At 47.1% G+C, this 24399-nt stretch overlaps 1 protein-coding gene across 4 annotated transcripts in view; it reads right to left on the reverse strand.

The window, feature by feature from the left end:
* Window positions 1-24399, reverse strand: part of LTBP1 (latent transforming growth factor beta binding protein 1) — a 492758-nt gene that overhangs the window by 218121 nt on the left and 250238 nt on the right. For 3 of the 4 annotated variants that reach the window (XM_073557607.1, XM_073557605.1, XM_073557606.1), the window contains exon 5: window positions 6562-6729. The exons of the other annotated variant lie outside the window; for it this stretch is intronic. In XM_073557607.1, the coding sequence (XP_073413708.1) occupies window positions 6562-6729 (168 nt within the window). The remainder of the gene's footprint in view (window positions 1-6561; window positions 6730-24399) is intronic. 4 annotated transcript variants of the gene reach the window in all.

Raw genomic sequence — 24399 nt, forward strand, 5'->3', positions numbered from 1 at the left:
ACTGTTTTATTGTTAAGTAAAGTTACACTGTTGTGAAAGAACATGGAGTGATTTATGGTACTTATGCATCAGAGGCTGAAGTAACATTGAACGTGGAAACTCCAGCAGCTGAAGTGAGTACAGTATTGTATAAAGAGCTGAAAGGCCTTGTTGTTTCATTTGTGAGGTGCCAGGGTGTGGGAGCAGCACAGCCAGTTGCCACGACTACCACCCTGGCTACCTTACAGTGTAATACGCCACATATTTTCATATGGATGGTGCAGACAATCCTCTGTATATGTAGACGTAAGGGTATCTGAACGTGACTTGACAAGTTCACCCACCTGGAAAGACGTTGTGTGTGCATACCATTTCAAGGTCATAGGTGTAAGGATATGTCCACATGATTTGGCAAGTTTGCGTGCCTGGAGAAGATGCCACATGCATATACTCAGAACCATGACCCCGATAATAAAAGCACACAACTCCTCTTACAGGCGGGTGAACCTGCTGAGTTTTTCAAAATGAGGACACTTCATGAAAGGTCAGTGCTTTTCTCCCTCAGCGTCTTTTTTAACGTATTTCTCTAATCATTTACTAAACAAGTTCTTTGTCCGGCAGGGGGATATTTTGTGCCTTTTTTGTGTCGTTTATTTACACTGGAATATTTCAGACATTTTTTTTAACACCAATCAAAAGTTAAGAAGTCGCTAGCAGTTTTTCTAACAAAAACGCAAGAAAAACATTTAAAAAGACGCCTGGTCATCTTTTGAGCCTTCTCATTGATTTGTGTTGTAAGTAAAATACAAAATAATATTGTGGTACCATGTTAGCCAGAAAAATAGATGTAAATACTTATGTCCTCCCCAAAAAAACTGAGAAAAGTATTCAAGCAGTGATACCTTTATTGGCTAACCAGAGAAATTATATTTGCAAGCAAAAAACCATAAGAATGGTCAACACCCTTGTTTTAACCACTTGGCATTTTTGAAAATCTGAAGTGGATAAAAGATGCTTAGAAGACTGAAAATATGAACAGCGAGTCATTTTTTCATAGAAAGGCATTTTTTCATTATTTTGAGGGTTTTCTGAATGATTTTCAGGTAGTTGTTGGAGAAAATGCTCCTGAAAAATACAATACGTACAAATACCCTAAGTGTCAAGAATGCGCCTTGTTTTTTCCCCACAGTACCATATGGGCCAATCCAAGTAGATAGTCATCTGTTCCAGCCCAAGATATTACATTGTGAAACATGCTCTGCAATAATAGCAATATTTTGCATCTTTTCATACCCAGTCTGTATCAGGCAATAAGGTACAACCTGTGAACCAACAGTAAGTGTTACTGTAGTATGCCAGGGAAGGATTAAAGAACGACTACGCCACAAGTACTGTACATATTTCGAACAGCTGTTTTACTCATTGCAGCTCGTTACCTACAGAATATATAGAAGAGTTTACAGCATGACTCAGGGGAGGCCATGTTGTTCTTATTAGCTGCCAATGAAAAGCCACTGAAATTATATTCAACGCTCGCGTATAGGGAAACATACACAATAGAGGCTTGCAGTGAGTTTAATCCCATTAGAAACCAAATGTGAATGTTTCATTTTCTTTATCGGTAAAATCCTGGCACTGTCACAGCAGAACATCGCCTGAGGTGAGAGCATCTGGTTCATTTCCAGCAACTACAAGTCATGACAGGTAAATTCCTTCACTGTTTGTCAAATCTACATATTTTCGAGAGCAATCAAACAGTATTGTCAACAAGAACCAAGGATGAGAATGAAAACATAATGAGGGGAATAAGGGCTTGCTTTTTTCCGTTTTTAAAAATTACACACATCGGAAACGTATAATGATGAATCAAACACCTAACAAGCATTTGTATGAAGAATTCAATTTCCAAAGCTTTTCTATCGCATCAGTCTGACTCATGCTGTAAGATGACAAAAGACTGAGTTATTATAGTACAACGTATTTGGTTAAAGAGGACTTGTAGCATCTGCTGATGGGTATGTTTCAGTAAATACCTGTATTTCCCATAAGATAAGGTTTCTGGAGCTTATTTCTATTATTTCTTAACTATGTGTATAATTACTATACTATGAATGAGAATGTCCAGCCATCTGTTCCTGACCTCAAGCTGAAGCGCACTTTGGTTATGCAGCAGGACAATGATCGAAAACACATCAGCAAGTCAACCTCTGAATAAACAAAATTAAGACTTTGGAGTGGCCTAGTCAAAGTCCTGCTCTTAATCCGATTGAGATGCTGTGGCATGACCTTAAAAAGGCGGTTTGTGCTCAGAAACGCTCCAATGTGGCTGAATTACAACAATTCTGCAAAGATGAGTGGGACAAAATTCCCCCAGAGCGTTGTAAAAGACCCATTGCCAGTTATTGCAAATGCTTGATTGCAGTAATTGCATGGACGGGACCGTGCCAATCAATTTCATGGCTCAGAATTGCTTGACAATTCTTAGCGATACATAAGGGGGACTCTATGACGATACATTAAAGAGAAAGGGGCCCATATCCAGTTTTTGCACTGGGGTCCCCCACTGTCTTTCTCTGCCCCAGGGCAGTAGTGCCCTTATGTTCTACTACCATGACCATCTCTGAAGCAAATTAAAGCTTTTACTTAGTGCTGACACAGGATGTTATTAGGTTAGGGGGGCAGTCATTTTTTTCACACAGTGCTCTGTAGGTTTGGATTTATTTTTCCCTTTATAATAAAGAACTTCATTTAAAATCTGCAAATTGTGTTTACTTGTGTCATTTTTGTCTAATATTTCAATTTGTTTGGTGATCTAAAACATTTAGGTCTGACAAACATGCAAAAGAATAGGAAATCAGGAAGGGGGCAAACACTTTTTCACACCACTGTATATTTGACATAGACTGTGTGACCATCTTATTTCTAGTGTTTTTTTACATATAGCTTTGTCTACAATCTTAAAAATCTTCTTTTCTCACTCCATGCCCAAAAGATTGGCTTTGCACTTCCAAGTGTGATACGAGGAAAGTACTCAGAATTTGAGCCAATCAGATGTCTTCTACATCTGCTCTCCCGACTTCTCACTCACAGCATGAAGTCTCAGAGAGAAACTGCAGCTGCATCTGCCTCCTCCCCCACTTCTATTAACAGTGTTACTGTAAACTGATTTATCAGGAGTTTTCTGAATAGTTACACTGTATGCTGGGAGCGAATTACAGATTACTCTAACATGAGAAAGATCTGGCATTTCTGCCAATCAAAGGTAAATCGGGTGCACTGACCCTCTACCGCTCCTACATCAACAAGCGCGGTAGCTATCAACCGGAAAAAATAATGAGGGGGGGGAATAGGTACACCTAGGTATACAACTGTAAATTACTTAGATCAAAGGTCTTAAAAGAAAATGACCTGCTTTAGCGCAGGTTCCTGAATATCAAAGAGGCAAATAAGCTAGACATATAGCAGGGTTCATTGCGGGCAGGGAAAATCAGGCCCTGAGTCGAAGCAGCGCAAGCATCCTCACGGTGGGTTGAAGGAGAGCCAGCTACCAAGCCACGGTTCCCAAATCTGGGACTTTTTCTTTTTAGATGACGCAGATAATACCAGAGCCCTTTCGTATTGGCAATGAAGGTCCATCCTGTCAATCACAAATTGTATGGTCGGTGCGCTGGTCACTCTCCATTTGGATGCCACTGCCAGTCTAGCGGCTATAAACCTCTATTCATTCTTAATGGGACTGCTAGAGACAGTCAAGTGCTTCGCTCGGATGTTTTTGGCACTCCTATAAGAATAATTGGAGCAGCAGTGCACTTAATCAACCACCTCACCATTCACAGGGGGGCTTTTCAGAGCCTCAGTTTTCGAGATCGGCTTTAGTCCCATTGATCAGGAAGAATTATCCCTTATCCCTTAGATAGGGCAGGAATTCCAAATTTGAGAATAACTCTTTAAGGTAAAGTAATTGTGACAAGTCGGTGGTAGTTTCGGATCCATTGCGGCATTGCACCTGCTACTGACATCTGAGCTAACCAACTATGGACAGAAATATGTGCTGAATCACAACATCACCACGGTAGACAAGAAGTGAATTAGACGAGTAATGTGAACCCAATAAAAACAAATGAAAGAAACCCTGACACAACTAAACTCACAGCTGTCCACCTGCTGATCTCGAATACATTTAGACAACCTTGTGGGATCACTGCTAGGAAAGTATGTGTGGGGTATACACTGAGCATGGTTCCAATCACCTAGTATTACACAAAGATGCATAGCTATGAACACAGAAGAGGTATCAACCAATAGATGTCTGTAACAGTGGAAAACATAGAATAGTAGAATGTCAGAGCTGGAGGGGACCTCGTATCCAACCCCCCGCACAATGCAGGATTCACTAAATCATCTCAGACAGATGTCTGTCCAGTCTCTGGTTGAAGACTTTCATTGAAGGAGAACTCACCACCTCTCGTGGCAGCCTGTTCCCACTGACTGACCACCCTCACTGTCAAAAAGTGACCATACTATGTTTGCGACTTGGGCAACTGGAAAGGGGCGTATTGCCACCTTCGAAGTATCTTCCTAATGTCTATAAAATTGCATGGACGGGACCGTGCTAATCAATTTCATGGCTCATAATTGCTTGACAATTCTTAGAGATACATATGGGGGGATTCTATGATAATACATTAAAGTGCAAGGGGTCCATATCCTGCTTTTGCACTTGGGCCCCTCACTGTTTGTTTCTGCCCCAGGGCAGTAGAGCACTTTTGTTCTGCTACCATGACCATCTTTGAAGCTAATGAAAGCTTTTACTTAGTGCGCTTTCTTGTATCATAGGTTCACTTTTCGATTGCAGGCACACTTAGAATTTTTGTTCTTGATCCTTAAAAACTATTGTCAGCAACAGCTTGAAAAATGATCATGTCTATAATATATACTGTACATACTCCTCAACATCAAAAATGTGACTCCAAGAAGGAAAACTTGTGAAGTTATGGAAATCTCAGTATGGATATACATGGAAATGATGAAAATTGTTCAAAACATTTTGATTTATTTAGTATGGAATGTGGGGGCCATGTGTAGAAATGAACACGTCTATCAATCCTGTGACTTCCATAGTTCCACGCATTTTCTTTCTTGGTGTTGCATTTTCACTATTGAGGAATGTATAATAATCATTCTGTGCCCATTACAAGTGAACCCACAGTGTGCTGATTTACTGAAGTTTAGAAATGTCTATTTTTCTAGCAAATGGAAAAGCAGACAGGACCTGCAGGTGCCAGAAAAGTGTTTAAAAAGCCTACTGAGAAATTACCTGAAAAGTACAGTAAGGGATGAAATATTGGAATCTTTCAAGTGTGTGCTATTTGGGATAAGTGGCACAGTAAGTTTCTTTTAAGTTATGAAAATGAATGAAGAAAATGTAGATTTAGAGAAAGAGCCAGTGATATAAAAATGAGTTTATTCAAGGGATTAGGAAACAATCTGAGCAAATAAGAACCAAACTGCATCCAGTATTGTCTGAAGAATACAATAAGAATCCTATTTTCTGGACTGGTGTAGGAAATATATGTTTTAAAGGGAATTTGTCATCAGGTTTTTGTTTCCCGATCTGAGAGCACCATAATGTAGGGGCAGAGATCCTGATTCCAGCGCTGTGTTATTTACTGGGCTGATTGCTGTCATTCTGATAACATCCCTGTTTTATCTGCTGTAGATTTATCAGTCCTCTGAATGCAGCGCTCTGTATAACCCTGCCCACACCACTGATTGGCAGCTTTCTGCTCATTTACAGTGTGCACAGAAACCTGCCAATCAGTGGTGGAGGCGGGGTTATATAGAGCTCATATGGAGGACTACCTGAGAGCAGGTGTACTAGTCCTCTAGTGATAATCTCCTGCTCATAAAACAGTTATTTTATCAAAACTACTCTGAGCAGCCCAATAAGAGATACATCGCTGGAATCATGGTCTCGGCTCCTACATCATGCTGCATTCAGAGAAGGTAAAAAAACTGGTGATAGGATTCCCTTTAATAAGGGTGTGCACAACAAATACACATATGCTGTACGCCCTCTGAATGATATACCTTAATATTGTAGCAGGCTCCGTCATTGAGCCATCAAAGATACTCCGCTCATATCCGCTCCAAATAACCCTCTAAGGGCATATTCACACACCACTATTTTGTCAGCATTTTGAATTAGTGTTTGTATGCCGAAGCCAAAAGCAGGAGTGGAACTTACAGAGAATAATTATAATTGAAAGATTGACACCTGTTCTGTTGGAGATATTCCTGGTTTTGGCATACAAATACTGCTGAAATACCGATAAAAAAATGCTGATGTGTGAATAAAGCCTATAATCTGGCATTTCCCACCCCAGCAGTTGTCAAACCACTGTGAGAAAATAGAATCCTGCACAGGTGTGAGTAGTTTGTGCACTTGTATTGGGTTAGTAATTAACAGCCCACCCAAATAATCAGTATAATCTATAGTCGGACCATTTTAGTGAATGCTACTTCCCCGGTGCTCTATAAAACATAGCGGAAATAATATATAACTAACACATCGGCACTTACCTACTCGGAAGTTACTGGAAGTCAGCGTGTCCGCAGCATGACCGTTCTCACTAATAAGCGTGGTCGTATTCCCCTTCTCGCAGTTGTTATGACAGCGCCCCTTGGTACAGGTCACTTTGCAAATGCTGGGTGTGAAGACCACCTTGATGCGCCCTGTCTGGTTCCCCACTGCCAGAGGAGGCACAGAAAAAAGGAAAAATAGACAAATCAGCTTAGTATCCATTGGTTTCCTCCCCAAGTCTGGACAAAAAAAAGTATTAAAAAGACCAATATGAGGGAGACGTGAAGCAGCTCGTCAGTGATCTCTGCTCAGTATCCAGTGGTGTCCTGAAACAGGAGTGGGAAGATTAGCAGGCAGGACTCCGGGATCTACTCCAAGACCACATTTAAAGTCAAGTCACCAGAGTGGGATTAGTAATCACAATGCCGCACTTTATTCACCGGGAGAGTTAAAGTGTTAGAAAAAAATTGAAAAGTTGAACACGCTGCATGACAGCTTACACGGCCAGCTCTGACAGGCAGATGTAATGCAGTAAGGATGGCGGAACACCTAGGGGAGAATAGACTCCTGTGTCTCCTAGCATACTCCAGCTGTTTCTGCCGTTATTAAGTCACTCTCTTTCCCTCTCTCTCACTAGAGCCCATCCCCTGGAAATGTTTTAGGCATGCGGCGTGTCTGAGAACATCTGTCTCAAATCTCCTGGCACCATAGACGGGAGTGATCAAATCTTGTTTGTGACGCAGCTGCCTGGATCCATTTTTTTTTTAAATTCTCTACCTCTTGGCAAAAGGTCCACTTCTGGATTTCGGAATTATATAGCTGTAATTCATTATACCTGTTCGGGGGCAGAAATTAGTGACTACCGCTAATAGCTTTTTAGACCTTTACCCAATTTATTTTCCTTGTCAGTCTGACTTCATCTAGAGTACAATCATGTCAAAGTCTAAACGAATCCGTGATTGATTGCTTTAGAAAGGCATCACTATGTATGGAGGGATGGAACATTTTCTAACTGGTTTGTAGACTTATGCAAATGTCTAATGTTTTCAGAGGAATAAGTTATAAGTGCAGTTTCCGTAATTAAAAAGGAAATCTAGTAACTTTCTGACATCGAAAGGAGACTTGTCACAAGCGTCAGTAAAGCTCTGTGAGCTGGCACCGCCATGCTCTTAATGAAAGGACCACACCGCTCTATTAAGTGCCCAAACCTCTTTGGCCCTGCAGGAAAAACGCCACATATTGTTCATTTGCGTAATAAGTGTGGATCGCAGCTCCTGGATCTGCACTGAAATAAACTTTTAACGTCTCCCGTTTAACTCATGAAGGACCCGGCCAATTATGACCTCAAAAGTGGTTGTCCACATCAAGACTCTGCTTTCTAAATGCAGACCCGCTGGCATCCAGCTGATCAGAGTGGGCCAAGCAGCTGAAACCTCTGGCGATCAGCTGTTATTGTTGGGTGAATCTGTGGGTGGCTGCACAGTATTACATGGCCCTCAGTCAAATGAATTTTAGCCATGTAATACATATGCTGCTCCGAGTTCTCCAGTTCCAGCAGTTCTTTGATTGAGGTAATAACAGGCATTCCCAAATGGGGGCTATCCCTACAAGTCCATATTCTATAAAAAAAATATAGCATAACCCCTTAAGGGCTCTCTTTTGATTTATCAGGTAGCACTCGACTAAGGCCGGGGTCAGACTTGCGAATGTGGTGCAAGAAACTCGCGCGAGTCTCTCGCATCAATACCCGACACTGCCGCTGGCACTCGGGACCAGAGTGTGCAGCTGCATAGAAATACATGCAGCCGCACACTCCGGTCCGAGTGCTGGCGGCAGTGCCGAGTATTGATGTGAGAGACTCACGCGAGTTTCTTGCACCACACTCGCAAGTCTGACCCCGGCCTAAATGTTATACTATGGGACAATGCAGAGCTGCGATTTTTTTTTTTCTCATGACAATTCAGAAAGTCTATGGGTGCGTGTGAAACACTGGACTACACTTGGGTGTCATCCAAGTGAAGGTCTATAACGGCGGACACACAGACAATGGAGAAGATGGAGAAATTAAGTTCTCCATCTTCACACCTGTGATGTGATTTTGTCATGCGAGAAAATCGCATGATAGTAAGGGCCCCGTCACACATAGCGACTCACCAGCGATCCCGACAACGATATGAACTTGTCAGGATCGCTGGTGTGTCGCTACATGATCGCTGGTGAACTGCCAAACAGTCAGCTTCATCAGCGATCAGCACCAGCGACGACTCTCACGTCGCTGTGTACCTTAGATACCCGCACGCTGGTGCAGGGAGCTGGTAACCAAGGTAAACAGCGTGTTTCTAAGTGCCGCGCGGCACTTAGAAACCCGCTGTTTACCTTGGTTACCAGCTCCCTGCACCAGCGCGCTGGTAACTAAGGTACACAGAGGGTTTCTAAGCGCCGCACGGCGCTTAGAAACCCACTGTTTACCTTGGATACGAGCTGGGAGCTCGCTGGTCGTTGCTCTCCCGCCTGCCACACGGAGCGATGCGTGCTGGCCAGCGGGAGACCAACAACCCAAAAAAAGTCCAGAGCTTTCAAGAACGATCAGCAATACCCGGCAGGGGGGCCGGTCGCTGATAGATGTCACACACAGCGATCTCGCTGGTGAGATCGCTGTTGCGTCACAAAACTTGTGACTCAGCAGCGATCTCTCGCTGTGTGTGACGGGGGCTTAAGATGACACTCAAATTAAACTCTGACAGAGTTTGATCCGAGTGACATTATCATAAACGGCCCCATTCTCTCGCATGAGATAATCAACGGCCGTGTAAGCGAGACCTTAAAGATATGTCCTTTCAGTGTTTTTTCTTTTATTGATAGCCCTGTTATTTGTTTTCCAGTAAACATCTAGATGTTGTAGAAACTGCATCAAAAACTGATTTTTTAAAACCTCATAGTTTTATTGCAGTTTTTGATGTCTCTAGTTTTAAGCATTCTTCCCACAATGAGTATTTGGCTGGGATCACACATGCGAGAAACTTGGAAGAGTCTCGCATGTTAATACCCGGCACTGCCGCAGGCACTCGGATCGGAGCATGCGGGCGCATAGCAATACATGCAGCCGCATGCTCCGCTCCTGAGTTCCCGCGGCAGTGCCGGGTATTAACATGCGAGACTCGTCCGAGTTTCTCGCATGTGTGATCCCGGCCTTTAGTGAATGTTCGATATCACAGATTTTCTGCAGCATTTCCGCACCTATTAGGTAAATTAGGTTATTTGGGTTTTTTCATTGCATTTTTTTTACATTCGTCTTGATCGCTATTTTGATGCTGCGGTTTTTAGCTCCTCTTGGTGTGTCATCATATAAATAAAGCTGTTTTGTTTTTGATCATTACTGGTATTAGACTTGGACAAAACATTATTAATACAGTCATATGTGGATTATATGCATTTTACTGTGCCTTTTTACCTGAGGATTTTCTACATCTAAGGCCACGTGCACAGGTTCAGTATTTGTGTAGTTTTTCACCTCAGTATTTATAAGCCAAAACCAGGAATGGGTGATAGATACAGAAGTGTTGGTGTTTCTATTATACTTTCCCTCCGATTGTTCCACATAATTTTGACAATCACAATAAGGCTGTGGTCACACTTGCGAGTGCAATGCGAGAAGCTCGCGCCTCAATACCCGGCACTGCCGCCGGCACTCGAGACCGGAGTGTGCAGCTGCATTTCTTTCTATGCAGCTGAACGCTACAGTCCGAACTGCTGGCGGCAGTGCCAGGTATTGAGGCGAGAAACTCACGCGAGTTTTTCGCATTGCACTCGCAAGTGTGACCCCGGCCTAAGGGTACGTGCACACGCTGCGGAATCCGCTGCGGATTAATCCGCACGGATTTTGCAAAAACCGCAGATAATCCGCAGGTCCAAAGACCTGCGGATTATCTGCGGTTTTGCCTGCGGTTTGGTCCTGCGGATTCACTATCTCCACAATGGTGGAGATAGGAACCCGCAGCGGTTTCCGCAGAAAGAATTGACATGCAATTGTTCACCGAGTCAGTGCTGAGCTGCAAATTATTCCTCAGCCGGATTCAGCGCAGGAAAACATATCTTAAATGTGTATACTGGACGAGACTCGCCAATGTAAGTCTATGGGTGTGAACAAAAAAATTGGATGGCACACAGACCATGCGTATGCCATCCGATGTTTGCACACACATCTCAAAAGGAACCCAGAAATTGCATCAACACAGTATAGTAAATTCACAGACAAAACCCTTGGGATAGATAGGTAGGTAGATAGGTAGGTAAGTAGATAAACAGGCTATAAACATCAACTCCCAGCCATTGGCTTTCCCTCTACTGGTTAAGAAAATTATACCGGAGCTCACGCCATTTTTTTTCAGAAAAAGAATCTTTTAATAATTAAATACAGTCATATGTTAAAGTTTGGGCACCCCTATTAATGTTAACCTTTTTTCTTTATAACAGTTTTGTTTTTTGCAACAGCTATTTCAGTTTCATATATCTAATAACTGATGGACTCAGTTATATTTCATGCAGAGGAACAATTACAATGTTCTGGAATGGCCATCCCAGTCCCCAGACCTGAATATCATTGAACATCTGTGGAATGATTTGAAGCGGGCTGTCCATGCTCGGCGACCATCAAACTTAACTGAACTGGAATTGTTTTGTAAACAGGAATGGTCACAAATACCTTCATCCAGGATCCAGGAACTCATTAATAGCTACAGAAAGCGACTAGAGGCTGTTATTTTTGCAAAAGGAGGATTTACAAAATATTAATGTCACTTTTATGTTGAGGTGCCCATACTTTTGCACCGGTCAAATTTTGTTTAAATGCAGATTGCACATTTTCTGTTAGTACAATAAACCTCATTTGAATCCAGAAATATAACTGAGTCCATCAGTTATTAGATATATGAAACTGAAATAGCTGTTGCAAAAACCAAATTGTTATAAAGAAAAAAGGTTAACATTAATAGGGGTGCCCACACTTTAACATATGACTGTACATGTACAGTAAGTTGAACACACACTGGACTAATTGTATTTGTCAATGACATCTATAAAGCTATCTATTCTATGTGTATTTACTGTATGTAAACCATCTCTTCCATCTTGTCTGCTCCTGCAGTGATTTTACAGTATGTGGCTGCTGAATTGCCAGCTTTTCTTCTAAGTATGTATGTAATATATATACAAATATACATGTGTGTGTCACTGAAATCTATATATCTATGTATTTTATGTGTATATATCTATACTAACCTGTCACGTTGTGATTTTACTGTACGCGGCAGATTAATTGCCGGCTTTTCATCTATATCTATGCTGATGACACTCAATTATACACTTCTCCTGATATCACGCCTGCCTATTTGGAAAACACCAGTGATTATCTTACTGCTGTCTCTAACATCATGTCCTCCCTCTATCTGAAACTGAACTCCTCGTGTTTCCTCCCTCTACTAACCTACCTATGCCCGACATTGCCATTTCCGTGTGTGGCTCCACCATTACACCCCAGCAACATGCCCACTGTCTTGGGGTCATACTTGATTCCGAGCTTTCATTCACCCACCACATCTGATCACTGGCTCGCTCTTGTTATCTGCAACTGAAAAATATTTCTAGAATTCGACCTATTCTTACTTTCGACTGCAAAAACTCTTACTGTTTCTCTTATTCATTCTCGTTTGGACTATTGTAACTCTCTACTAATTGGTCTCCCTCTTACCAAACTCTCCCCTCTCCAAACTGTCCTGAATGCTGCAGCTAGGATCATATTCCTCACCAATTGTTATACAGATGCCTCTACCTTGTGCCAGTCCTTACACTGGCTACCCATCCACTCCAGAATTCAGTATAAACTTATTACCCTCAGCCACAAAGCACTCCATGGCTCAGCACCACCCTACATCTCTTCCCTAGTCTCAGCCTACCACCCTACCCATGCCCTCCGTTCTGCTAATGACCTGAGGTTAACATCCTCATTAATCAGAACCTCCCACTCCCGTCTCCAAGACTTTTCATGTGCCGCGCCAATTCTTTGGAATGCACTACCCAGGCTAATACGATTAATCCCCAATCCCCACAGTATTAAGCATGCCTTAAAACACATTTGTTCAGACTGGCCTATCGCCGCAACGCATTAACCTAAGTATCCCCGTGTAGCTCATTTCAAAAAATTTTACCATAACCAGGTTCCTCACATCATGTTCTCACATGATTCTTGCATTTAATAGCCCTCTGTGTCTGTACTGTTACATATTTAGACTGTTAACTGGTTAATGCAGCAACAGGAACACCCGATTCTAACACTATGGCTGATCCAAACAATAAAAGCAATTGTTACCATCCACCTTTCGTGTCTCCCCTTTTTTCCTTATAGATTGTAAGCTTGCGAGCAGGGCCTTCATTCCTCTTGGTATCTGTTTTGATCTATGTGTTTATTGCTGTGCTGTAATGTCTATCGTCTGTACAAGTCCCTTCTATAATGTAAAGTGCTGCGGAATATGTTGGCGCTATAGAAATAAAATTGTTATCTATCTATGCAATATAAATACAGTACATATATATACAGTATGTGTGTGTGTCACTGACATCTATAAATCTATCTATTCCATGTGTATACAGTACAAACCAAAAGTTTGGACACACCTTCTCATTCAAAGAGTTTTCTTTATTTTCATGACTATGAAAATTGTAGATTCACTCTGAAGGCATCAAAACAGTGAACTAACACATGTGCAATTATATAATTAAAGTGTGAAACAACTGAAAATATGTCTTATATTCTAGATTCTTCAAAGTACCCACCTTTTGCTTTGATTACTGCTTTGCACACTCTTGGCATTCTCTTGATGAGCTTCAAGTGGTAGTCACCAGAAATGGTCTTCCAACAGTCTTGAAGGAGTTCCCAGAGATGCTTAGCACTTGTTGGCCCTTTTGCCTTCACTCTGCGGTCCAGCTCACCCCAAACCATCTCGATTGGGTTCAGGTCTGGTGACTGTGGAGGCCAGGTCATCTGGCGTAGCACCCCATCACTCTCCTTCTTGGTCAAATAGCCCTTACACAGCCTGGAGGTGTGTGTGAGGCCATTGTCCTGTTGAAAAATAAATGATGGTCCAACTAAACACAAACCGGATGGAATAGCATGCCGCTGCAAGATGCTGTGGTAGCCATGCTGGTTCAGTATGCCTTCAATTTTGAATAAATCCCCAACAGTGTGACCAGCAAAGCACCCCCACACCATCACACCTCCTCCTCCATGCTTCAGGGTGGGAACCAGGCAGGTAGAGTCCATCCGTTCACCTTTTCTGCGTCGCACAAAGACATGGTGGTTGGAACCAAAGATCTCAGATTCATCAGACCAAAGCACAGATTTCCACTGGTCTAATGTCCATTCCTTGTGTTCTCTAGCCCAAACAAGTCTCTTCTGCTTGTTGCCTGTCCTTAGCAGTGGTTTCCTAGCAGCTATTTTACCATGAAGGCCTGCTGCACAAAGTCTCCTCTTAACAGTTGTTGTAGAGATGTGTCTGCTGATAGAACTCTGTGTGGCATTGACCTGGTCTCTATTCTGAGCTGCTGTTAACCTGCGATTTCTGAGGCTGGTGACTAGGATGAACTTATCCTCCGCAGCAGAGGTGACTCTTGGTCTTCCTTTCCTGGGGCGGTCCTCATGTGAGCCAGTTTCTTTGTAGCGCTTGGTGGTTTTTGCCAATGCACTGGGGACACTTTCAAAGTTTTCCCAATTTTTCGGACTGACTAACCTTCATTTCTTAAAGTAATGATGGCCACTCGTTTTTCTTTACTCAGCTGCTTTTTTCTTGCCATAATACAAATTCTAACAGTCTATTCAGTAGGACTATCACCTGTGTATCCACCAGACTTCTGCACAACACAACTGATGGTCCCAACCTCATTTATAAGGCAAGAAATCCCACTGATTAAACCTGACAGGGCACACCTGTGAAGTGAAAACCATTTCCGGTGACTACCTCTTGTAGCTCATCAAGAGAATGCCAAGAGTGTGCAAAGCAGAAATCAAAGCAAAAGGTGGCTACTTTGATTATTGGATCATAGAAATGATTAAATGTCTGATGTTCACATTGTACTACAATAAATTTTTCACTTAAATATAAGCAATATATGTGGGAGTCGGAGTCGTGGAGTCGGTGTAAGGTAAATCGAGAAGTCGGAGTCGCAGGTTTGGCTTACCGACTCCACAGCCCTGGTTCTGAGGCTTAAGTTGCATAAAAATGACTGGTTTTATGTGGACCTTAAAAGAGCGGGTGGGAGAAGATCCACTTTATCTCCCCTGGCAGACCTGCCCGGACTGTATGAGGTCATGATCATGTGATCAATCACATGATGGGGAAGTTACAGACTTGGGTTGAAATAACCAAGCTCTACAGGCAGTCTGGGTTCAGCTAGCCTGGAGAGAGGAGTCGCCACAGGCCTTGTGGTTCGTCAAGCACAGACTGAACCTATGCTGCTACAGAGCAGAGTGCCACCCACAACATACGGACTGTGCTGCAGCATTTTGTTTTTCTTTTGTTGTTTTGTTCTTGTTTTAGCCAGAAAGGCAGAGTTTGTTTTCCCCACTAGTTGGTTTATACTGCCTTACAATAAACTAACGAGGGCTTTAAAGAGATGGTGTTCCATTTTTCCTACCTCTGTGTGCTGCCACGTGAGTGAACTACCACAAGTGGTGTTTCAAATGTGGGCATCGTTCCAGGAATGCCAGTAGCAGTCGTGGTCAAAATCGCATGTTCTGGGTAAAGGAGGTCGCAAGCCAGTGGACTGTGTCAGGCAAAATGGAGGACCTCCTCATGCATCTGGTGAGCGCGCAGCAGGAGACAAGTTGCTCATCCAGCAACTGCAGCAGCATCAGGACCCGTTCAGACATCAGCAGTAGATCGAGTTGCTTGCCGAGGCTGTGAGGGGAAGACAGGAAGCCCAGCCCAGGAGTTCAGGTAACGACACCCATGTCCAGGAGGCGGTAAGGTGAGCGATGCAGAAAATGATCCCGGGTGATGATGTAGAGGCATTTCTGTCTTTTAGTGGGTGGCGGAGTGAGAGAGACTGCCTCCAGACCAATGGACAGAGGTGTTGGCCACCTGTCTAAACGGCGAGCCCCAGAAGACTTATTATGACTTGGCCTTACAAGATGCCCGGGAGTATGTCAAACTGAAAACTGAGATCCTGTCATGCTCAGGGGTGACCATGTCTGTTCGAGCCCAAAGGGTTCATCACTGGGTGTATTGCTCCCAAATGTTCGACTTACTCCACCTGGTGCAGAAATGGTTACAGCCAGAGTCCTCCACCCCAGCACAGATGGTGGAGCGGGTTGTAATATACAGGTTTATCCATTCCCTTCCTAGGTCAGTACAGACATTGGTGGCCCAGGATGATCCACGGAATTCGGATGACTTGGTCGGCCTAGTAGAAAGATACCAGGTGGTCAAGAGGTCCCTAAAGAAGCAGGGGGTGGTACATCAACATACTGGGTTACGCAGCGAGAGCATAAGTCCCAAAAGAGGGGTAATAGAGCCACCACTGGGGGAGGTCCGAGATCCCAAGGTCCCGTTGAAGGGATGCAAAAGACTGCTGGTAAGTACTTGATCTTTTGGCGGTGTCACGGTCATGGACACATCACTGCCCGATGTCCTTTGTCTTCTGAGCAGATAGACTGTAGTCTAGACAGGAGCTGCTCATACCTCGCTTACCATGCTTGCAGTGTGGACCATCAGCCCAGGGATGGGCCTCAGTCACATCCTGTGACCGTAAACGGGGTGCTGGTATTAGGAATACTGGACTCGGGGAGTTGGGTCACCTTGATAAAATCTACAATCTCACACCAGCTGGTTCCAGTGAAACACGTGGGCGTCCGCTGTATCCCCGGCTATGCCAAGGACTACCCCGTTGCCAGAGTCTGTATAAAAACCAACTGTGGCACTTAGTCCCATGAGGCTGGGGTTGTGAAAGTCTTGCTACACCCCGTGATAATCGGCCCTGACTTCAGCCTGTTTTGGGACTTATGGGGGAAGGTGGCGATGAAAAGTGACTCAGACAGAAGCCATACCAACCTTGCTCAATCTCCGTCACAGCCAGAGGTGGAGTTGTTCCCCTTATGTGTCATGGCGGGTGACGAGGATGAGGCGGAGGTCAGTGAGGCTGATCTGGCGGTTTCTGGGGAAAATTTTGGCACTGCTCAAAAGCGGGATGTTACCCTAAAGAATGCATTCGAAAATGTGTCTGTAATTGATGGGGTTGCTCAAAAGCAAGGGGCTGACACCAGGTTCCCACATTTCGCCGTGAAAGGCAAGTTGCTATATCAACTGTTAGCGCGGGTGGTCAGGAGCGGGAACTCCGAGAGTGGACCCTCTGGACCGTGGCACCGAGGGGCCCCGGGCGAGCTGCCAGGTGGAACCGACCCCTATACAGGGACCGTTAGGAGCAGGCCCAGGGGTTCGAGTACCACGGTAGCCGGTACCGAGAGGGGCGGCTCAGGATGGACTGGAGTAAGACTGAGACTGGAGTTGGACGGCAGGAGCACTGAAGACAGGACTGGAGTAGGACGGCAGGAACACAAGGCAGGGCTGGAGTAGGACGACAGGAACACTGAAGGCAGGACTGGAGTAGGTCGGCAGGAACACAAGGCAGGACTGGAGTAGGTCGGCAGGAACACAAGGCAGGACTGGAGTAGGTCGGCAGGAACACAAGGCAGGACTGGAGTAGGTCGGCAGGAACACAGGTAGCGGGACTGAGAAGCTGCTGTGAGGAGCAGCCGAGACAGGAACTGCAGCAGCAGTGTGTGCACGAAGGAGCGAGGCCAGAGTGTCAGGAAACACAACGATCAGGCGCCTCCCTAAGGGGGAAGCGGCCTGATATGGCCCCGTCTGGTCAGCCATTGGTCCACAGGTGCTTCCGGGTTAGGGCACAGCCGGAGCATAAGAAGCAGGAAGGAGGCGCGGCCGCGGCCTATGGCGCTTGCGCATAGCATGCAGGGAAGGCATCGGTCGCGGACCTGTCTCAGGTGACCGCCGCGGCCGTCGGGTGGAGAGAGGCTGCGGCGTGGGAGCGGAGGGCGACTGCGGCGTGGGAGTGGAGGCCGGGTGAGTATGGCGGAGCGGTGTAACAGTACCCCCTCCCCTAAGCCGCCCCCCCCGGAGGTTAACAAGAAACCTCTTGAGGATACGGGGAGCATTAATATTCTCCCGAGGCTCCCAGGATCTCTCCTCAGGACCAAAGCCCTTCCAATCAACGAGAAAGAAAGTCCTACCTCTAACACTTTTCACAGCGAGGATGTCCTGTACTTCAAAAATGTTGTCGGCCCCCACCGGCTGAGGACCAAGATCAAGCGAGGAGTGGAAACGATTCAGCACCACAGGCTTCAGGAGAGAGACGTGAAAGGTGTTCGGGATCCGGAGCGAAGCAGGCAACCTCAATTTGTAGGCAACTTCGTTAATACGTCCCAGAATTTCAAACGGACCAATGTAGCGTGGACCCAACTTGTAAGAGGGCAGTTTTAGTCGGACGAATTTGGAGGAGAGCCAGACCTTGTCGCCAACACGATACGGAGGAGAATCCAACCTCTTTTTGTCAGCATAGTTCTTCATCTGATCAGCGGATCTCTTGAGTGATGTGTTGGTCTCAGCCCAAATCTTAGAAAATTCCGAGGACAAGGCATTGGCCGCGGGTACCTCAGAGGCAGGGGTTATCGGAAGAGGAACACCAGGATGTCTGCCAAAAACAATGAAAAACGGAGACTTGGCCGAAGACTCACCAGCATGGTTGTTATAAGCGAACTCTGCCCAGGGGAGTAAGTTGACCCAATCGTTCTGGTGGGCGTTAGAGAAGTGGCGTAAGTATCCCGTAAGCGTCTGGTTGGTACGCTCTACTTGTCCGTTGGACTGTGGATGGTAGGCCGAGGAGAAGTCGAGGGAAACGTTCATGAGCTTACAAAGCGAACGCCAGAACTTGGAGGTAAACTGAACCCCTCGGTCAGACACAATGCGTCGAGGTAGACCATGAAGCCTGAAGACTTGATGAATGAAGATTTTGGCCAGCTCTGGCGCTGAGGGAAGGCCCGGCAGAGGGATGAAGTGAGCCATCTTGGAAAAACGATCCACCACCACCAGGATGACTGTGCAGCCCGCAGAGCAGGGTAGATCGGTGATGAAATCCATGGCGATGTTCTCCCAAGGAACCGTAGGGACAGGCAACGGAAGCAACAAGCCGGACGGAGATCTTCGTGGCACCTTGTTTTTTGCACAGGATGGACAAGAAGCCACAAAGTCGAGTACATCTTGGCGAAGTGAGGGCCACCAGTAGTGACGTTTGATAAGGTCAAGAGTCTTCTTAGTTCCGGCATGGCCGGCCAGTTTGGAGGAGTGCCCCCATAGAAGAACCTTTTGCTTGAGATTCTCTGGCACAAGCGTCTTGCCAGGCGGAGGAGTAAGCCAGTTCACTGGAGCCACGGTGATGATCCTAGTGGGATCAATGATATGTGACGGTTCCTCCGTGGATTCGTGTGGTTGGAAGACCCTGGACAGGGCGTCGGCTTTGGAATTCTTGTTGCCGGGACGGAATCGGAGCTCGAAATCAAATCGGGCAAAAAATAAAGACCATCTGGCCTGGCGAGGGTTTAGTCTCTGGGCAGACTGGAGATAGGCCAGATTCTTGTGGTCCGAGAAGATGACAAAAGGATGTACAGCTCCTTCCAGGAGGTGGCGCCATTCCTCCAAGGCCAACTTGATAGCCAAAAGTTCCCGGTCACCGATCGAGTAGTTACACTCGGATGGAGAAAAGGCCTTCGAGAAGAAGCCACAAGGGTGCAGGCGACCGGAGACGGTTCTCTGGGACAACACCGCCCCGGCACCAGTCGAGGAAGCGTCCACCTCGAGTACAAAAGGTCGATCGCTCTCAGGGCGATGCAGGACCGGAGCCGTGGAGAAAGCCCGTTTTAGGGTCAGAAAGGCCTGCTCTGCCTCAGGAGACCAATCCTTGGAAGTAGACCCTTTACGGGTGAGCACAGAAATGGGTCTTGTGATCGCGGAGAAGTGGGAGACAAATTGCCGGTAATAGTTGGCGAACCCGAGGAATCGTTGTATCGCCTTTAATCCGACGGGGCGAGGCCATTTGAGGATGGCAGACAACTTCTCGGGGTCCATCCTTAGACCAGCGTTGGAGATAATGTATCCCAGAAATGGCAGAGAGGTCTGTTCGAAGAGACATTTCTCGATCTTTGCATACAGACGGTTCTCCCGAAGCCGCTGAAGCACCAGGCGGACACTCTTTCTGTGGGACGAGAGGTCCGGCGAGAAGACGAGGATGTCATCTAAGTACACGACCACACAGGAGTACAAGAGATCCCGGAAGATCTCGTTGACGAACTCTTGAAAGACTGCAGGAGCATTGCAAAGACCGAAGGGCATGACCAGGTACTCGTAATGGCCATCTCGAGTGTTGAAAGCGGTCTTCCACTCGTCACCTGCACGGATACGGACCAGATTGTAGGCTCCTCTGAGGTCCAGCTTGGTAAAGACCCGAGCCCCTCTGAGACGGTCAAACAGTTCTGGAATGAGTGGAAGAGGGTACCTGTTCTTGATGGTAATCTCGTTCAAGCCCCTATAGTCGATGCATGGCCGAAGAGTCCCGTCCTTCTTTTTGACGAAGAAGAACCCGGCTCCTGCGGGCGAAGAGGATTTCCGTATAAAGCCTTTGGCGAGGTTCTCTCGGATGTACTCAGACATGGCGGTGGTCTCCACGGGAGACAGAGGGTAGATTCTGCCCCTTGGGGGGGTTGAACCAGAAACAAGTTCAATTGGGCAGTCAAACGGCCGGTGTGGAGGGAGGACCCCCGCTTCCTTCTTATCAAAAACATCGGCGTAGGAGCTGTAAGCTGGAGGAAGACCCGGGAGGTCTGGAGGTGACCGTGGAGCGGCCGCCAGGCGGACAGGAATCAGACAGCGAGCTTGGCACGGGTGCCCCCAGCGGAGTATCTCCCCAGAAGACCAGTCGAGAACAGGCTGATGAGTCCTTAACCATGGAAGACCGAGTAGAATGGCGTGAGAGAGCTTAGGTAAAACGTAAAAGGCTATCTTCTCTCGATGTAAGGCTCCGATTTGCAATTCCACCTCTTCAGTGACTAAAGTGACGGACACCTGTAGCGGTTTGCCATCCACGGTGGCAATCTGAATTGGGTTAGGTAGAGTGACTACAGGAATTCGGTATTTGTCTACCTCCTCCGGCCGAATGAAGTTACCCGCTGAGCCCGAATCCACGTAGGCCACCTCGGAACCACGCCTCCCTCCTGAAACCAAAAGCACAGAAATCGTAAGGGGTTGAGAGGAATCATCATCATCACCTAGGAAGGCCTCTCTTACCTGACCTAGGTGGAGTCGTTTCCCTGTCTCTTAGGACAGGTGCGGATATAGTGTGACGAATGACCGCAATAGAGGCACAGACCTTGTGCCCGTCTCTCTCTCTGACGTAACTTGGCCAACCTGAGATGATCTATCTGCATGGGCTCACCCGAAGAGAGGGAAGAAGATCCGACTGAACGTGAGCTGGCCGACTGAGTGAAAGGAGAAACTGACCTGGAGGAGCGCCTGTCTCTCACTGACTCCCGAGCGCGCTCCAGGAAGCGCAGGTCAATGCGGGTAGCCAGCGAGATAAGGTCCTCTAAGGTGGACGGGGTATCTCGACCTGCGAGTTCATCCTTTATTTTACTAGAAAGACCGCGCCAGAATGCCCCCACCAAAGCTGCGTTATTCCAGCCGAGCTCGGAGGAAATAGTGCGAAAGCGAATAGCGTACTGTCCGACCGTGAGAGAGCCCTGGTGTAAGTTAAAGAGTGACTCAGTGAGAGAGGCTAACCGGCCCGGCTCATCGAAAACCTTACGAAACGTATCCAGGAAAACCGGGAGACTCGAAACGACTGGGTCGTCACGTTCCCAGAGCGGGTTTACCCAAGAAAGGGCCTCTCCCTCCAGATGGGACATGATGAAGGCCACTTTGGCCCGGTCCGAGGGGTATTGCTGCGGCAGCCATTCAAAGTGGAGACTACACTGATTTAAGAACCCCCTACAGAGCTTGGGATCCCCAGTGAAACGAGGCGGCTTGGCGAGGCGGGGCGTCGGAGGAGCAGTAGACGCAGGGGGAGGTGTCGGCACTGCAGCGGCAGCCTGGAGGGCCGACAAGTGACTATCAAAGGAGGCCATGTAGGACAAAATGTGGGTTTGAGTATCTTGCTGCTGACCCAGCTCCTGTTGGAGACTGGCCAGCTGAGTGGCATTTCCAGGATCGGCCACCTGTAAGGCCGACAAACGGGTGTCCATCGACTTCATGATTGACATAATGCGCCCCTGATTCTCCCGTAGGAATAGCAACTCTTTCTGGGTAGCAGCCGTAGTACCGGCAGAGTCCATGGCCTGATCGTACTGTTAGCGCGGGTGGTCAGGAGCGGGAACTCCGAGAGTGGACCCTCTGGACCGTGGCACCGAGGGGCCCCGGGCGAGCTGCCAGGTGGAACCGACCCCTATACAGGGACCGGTAGGAGCAGGCCCAGGGGTTCGAGTACCACGGTAGCCGGTACCGAGAGGGGCGGCTCAGGATGGACTGGAGTAAGACTGAGACTGGAGTTGGACGGCAGGAGCACTGAAGACAGGACTGGAGTAGGACGGCAGGAACACAAGGCAGGGCTGGAGTAGGACGACAGGAACACTGAAGGCAGGACTGGAGTAGGTCGGCAGGAACACAAGGCAGGACTGGAGTAGGTCGGCAGGAACACAAGGCAGGACTGGAGTAGGTCGGCAGGAACACAAGGCAGGACTGGAGTAGGTCGGCAGGAACACAGGTAGCGGGACTGAGAAGCTGCTGTGAGGAGCAGCCGAGACAGGAACTGCAGCAGCAGTGTGTGCACGAAGGAGCGAGGCCAGAGTGTCAGGAAACACAACGATCAGGCGCCTCCCTAAGGGGGAAGCGGCCTGATATGGCCCCGTCTGGTCAGCCATTGGTCCACAGGTGCTTCCGGGTTAGGGCACAGCCGGAGCATAAGAAGCAGGAAGGAGGCGCGGCCGCGGCCTATGGCGCATGCGCATAGCATGCAGGGAAGGCATCGGTCGCGGACCTGTCTCAGGTGACCGCCGCGGCCGTCGGGTGGAGAGAGGCTGCGGCGTGGGAGCGGAGGGCGACTGCGGCGTGGGAGTGGAGGCCGGGTGAGTATGGCGGAGCGGTGTAACATCAACTAACCACACTGAGGAGAGGGGAGATTGTGGAGCAGCTTTTGGTTCCAGGTCACTACTGGCGGAGGGTGTTAGTTGTTAGACATGGCCCACTGACATGTTTTGGGGGGACATCTGGGGGTTGAGAAAACACAGAAACAAATAAAGTGGAGGTTCTATTGACTGAGGTGTTACCGGGAGATCTTAAATTATTGTACATTCTGCCCCACCTGCCAGATAATGGCTTCTTCTACTCACTTCTGAAGTCCCCTAGTTCTGTTGCCGGTGATAGAGGTCCCATTTGAAAGGATTGCCATGGATGTTGTGGGGTCTCTAGTTAAATCTGCACGAGGGCACCAATACATCTTAGTGGTCATGGACTATGCGACCCGATACCAGAAGCAGTGCCCCTCAGAAACGCCTCGGCCAAGAGTATTGCCAGGGAACTTGTTTGTATTTTTGCACAAATGGGTCTACTGAAGGAGATCTTGACTGACCAAGGAACTGCGTTCATGAGCAAGGTGATGAGGGAATTGTATAAGGTCCTTCAGATTGCCCAGCTATGAACCTTATTCTACCATCTGCAGACAGACGGCCTAGTAGAGCGCTTCAATAAGACCTTGAAGGCAATGCTCAAGAAGGTCATTGAGAAGAATGGCCGAGATTGGGCCTATCTGCTTCCTGCTCTTCTCAATCAGAGAGGTGCCACAAGCCTCTACTGGCTTCTCACCATTTGAGCTCCTGTATGGTTGACATCCAAAAGGACTCCTGGACATTTCCAAGGAAATCTGGGAAGCTGAGGTCACGCCATTCCAGAATGTCATAGAGCATGTCACTCAGTTACAGGAGAGGATGGCGAAAATGATGCCAATCGTGAAGGAGCATCTTCTGCAGGCGCAGAAAGCTCAGGCAAGGGTGTACAACCGGTCAGCTAGAGTGAGGCAGGTCCTGCCCGGGGACCACGTGCTAGTGCTTATCCCTACGGTAGAGATCAATTTCCAAGCCTAGTGGTAAGGCCCATGCAAGGTGGTGGAGAAGCTGAGTGAAGTAAATTACAAGGTACACCAGCCAGGCCGAAGGAAGCCGCACCAAATATACCACGTGAACCTGCTCAAGCCGTGGCGGGAATGGGAACCGCTGGAAACCCCTTGCCTAGGAGCCAGTCGCCAGGCCACAGTCACTGTTGCAGAGACTCTCACACCAGCCCAGAGACAACAGTGTCGAAAACTGTTGCAGCGGAACCATGACCTGTTTTTTGCGTTGCCAGGGCATATGCAAGTGACCGAGCATGACGTGTTGACAGAGCCACATGTAAAGGTGAACCTCAGGCCCTATCGTATTCCTGAAGCATGTCGAGAGGTAATAGCCAATGAGGTGAAGAGGATATTAGATCTTGGCGTGATCGAGGAGTCAAAAATTGGATGGTCGAGTCCCATCGTCCTCGTACTGAAGCCCGACGGTGAGTGGCAGTTCTGCAACGATTACCGCAAACTGAATGAAGTCTCCAAATCTGATGCATATCCGATGCCCCGGGTGGACAAACTCATTGAGAGACTGGGGACAGCGAGGAACACTACAACCCTTGACCTGACGAAGG

This window comes from Dendrobates tinctorius, unplaced genomic scaffold, assembly GCF_039654945.1.
Source record: "Dendrobates tinctorius isolate UK_male_01 unplaced genomic scaffold, ASM3965494v1 ptg000250l, whole genome shotgun sequence".
NCBI lineage: Eukaryota > Metazoa > Chordata > Amphibia > Anura > Dendrobatidae > Dendrobates > Dendrobates tinctorius.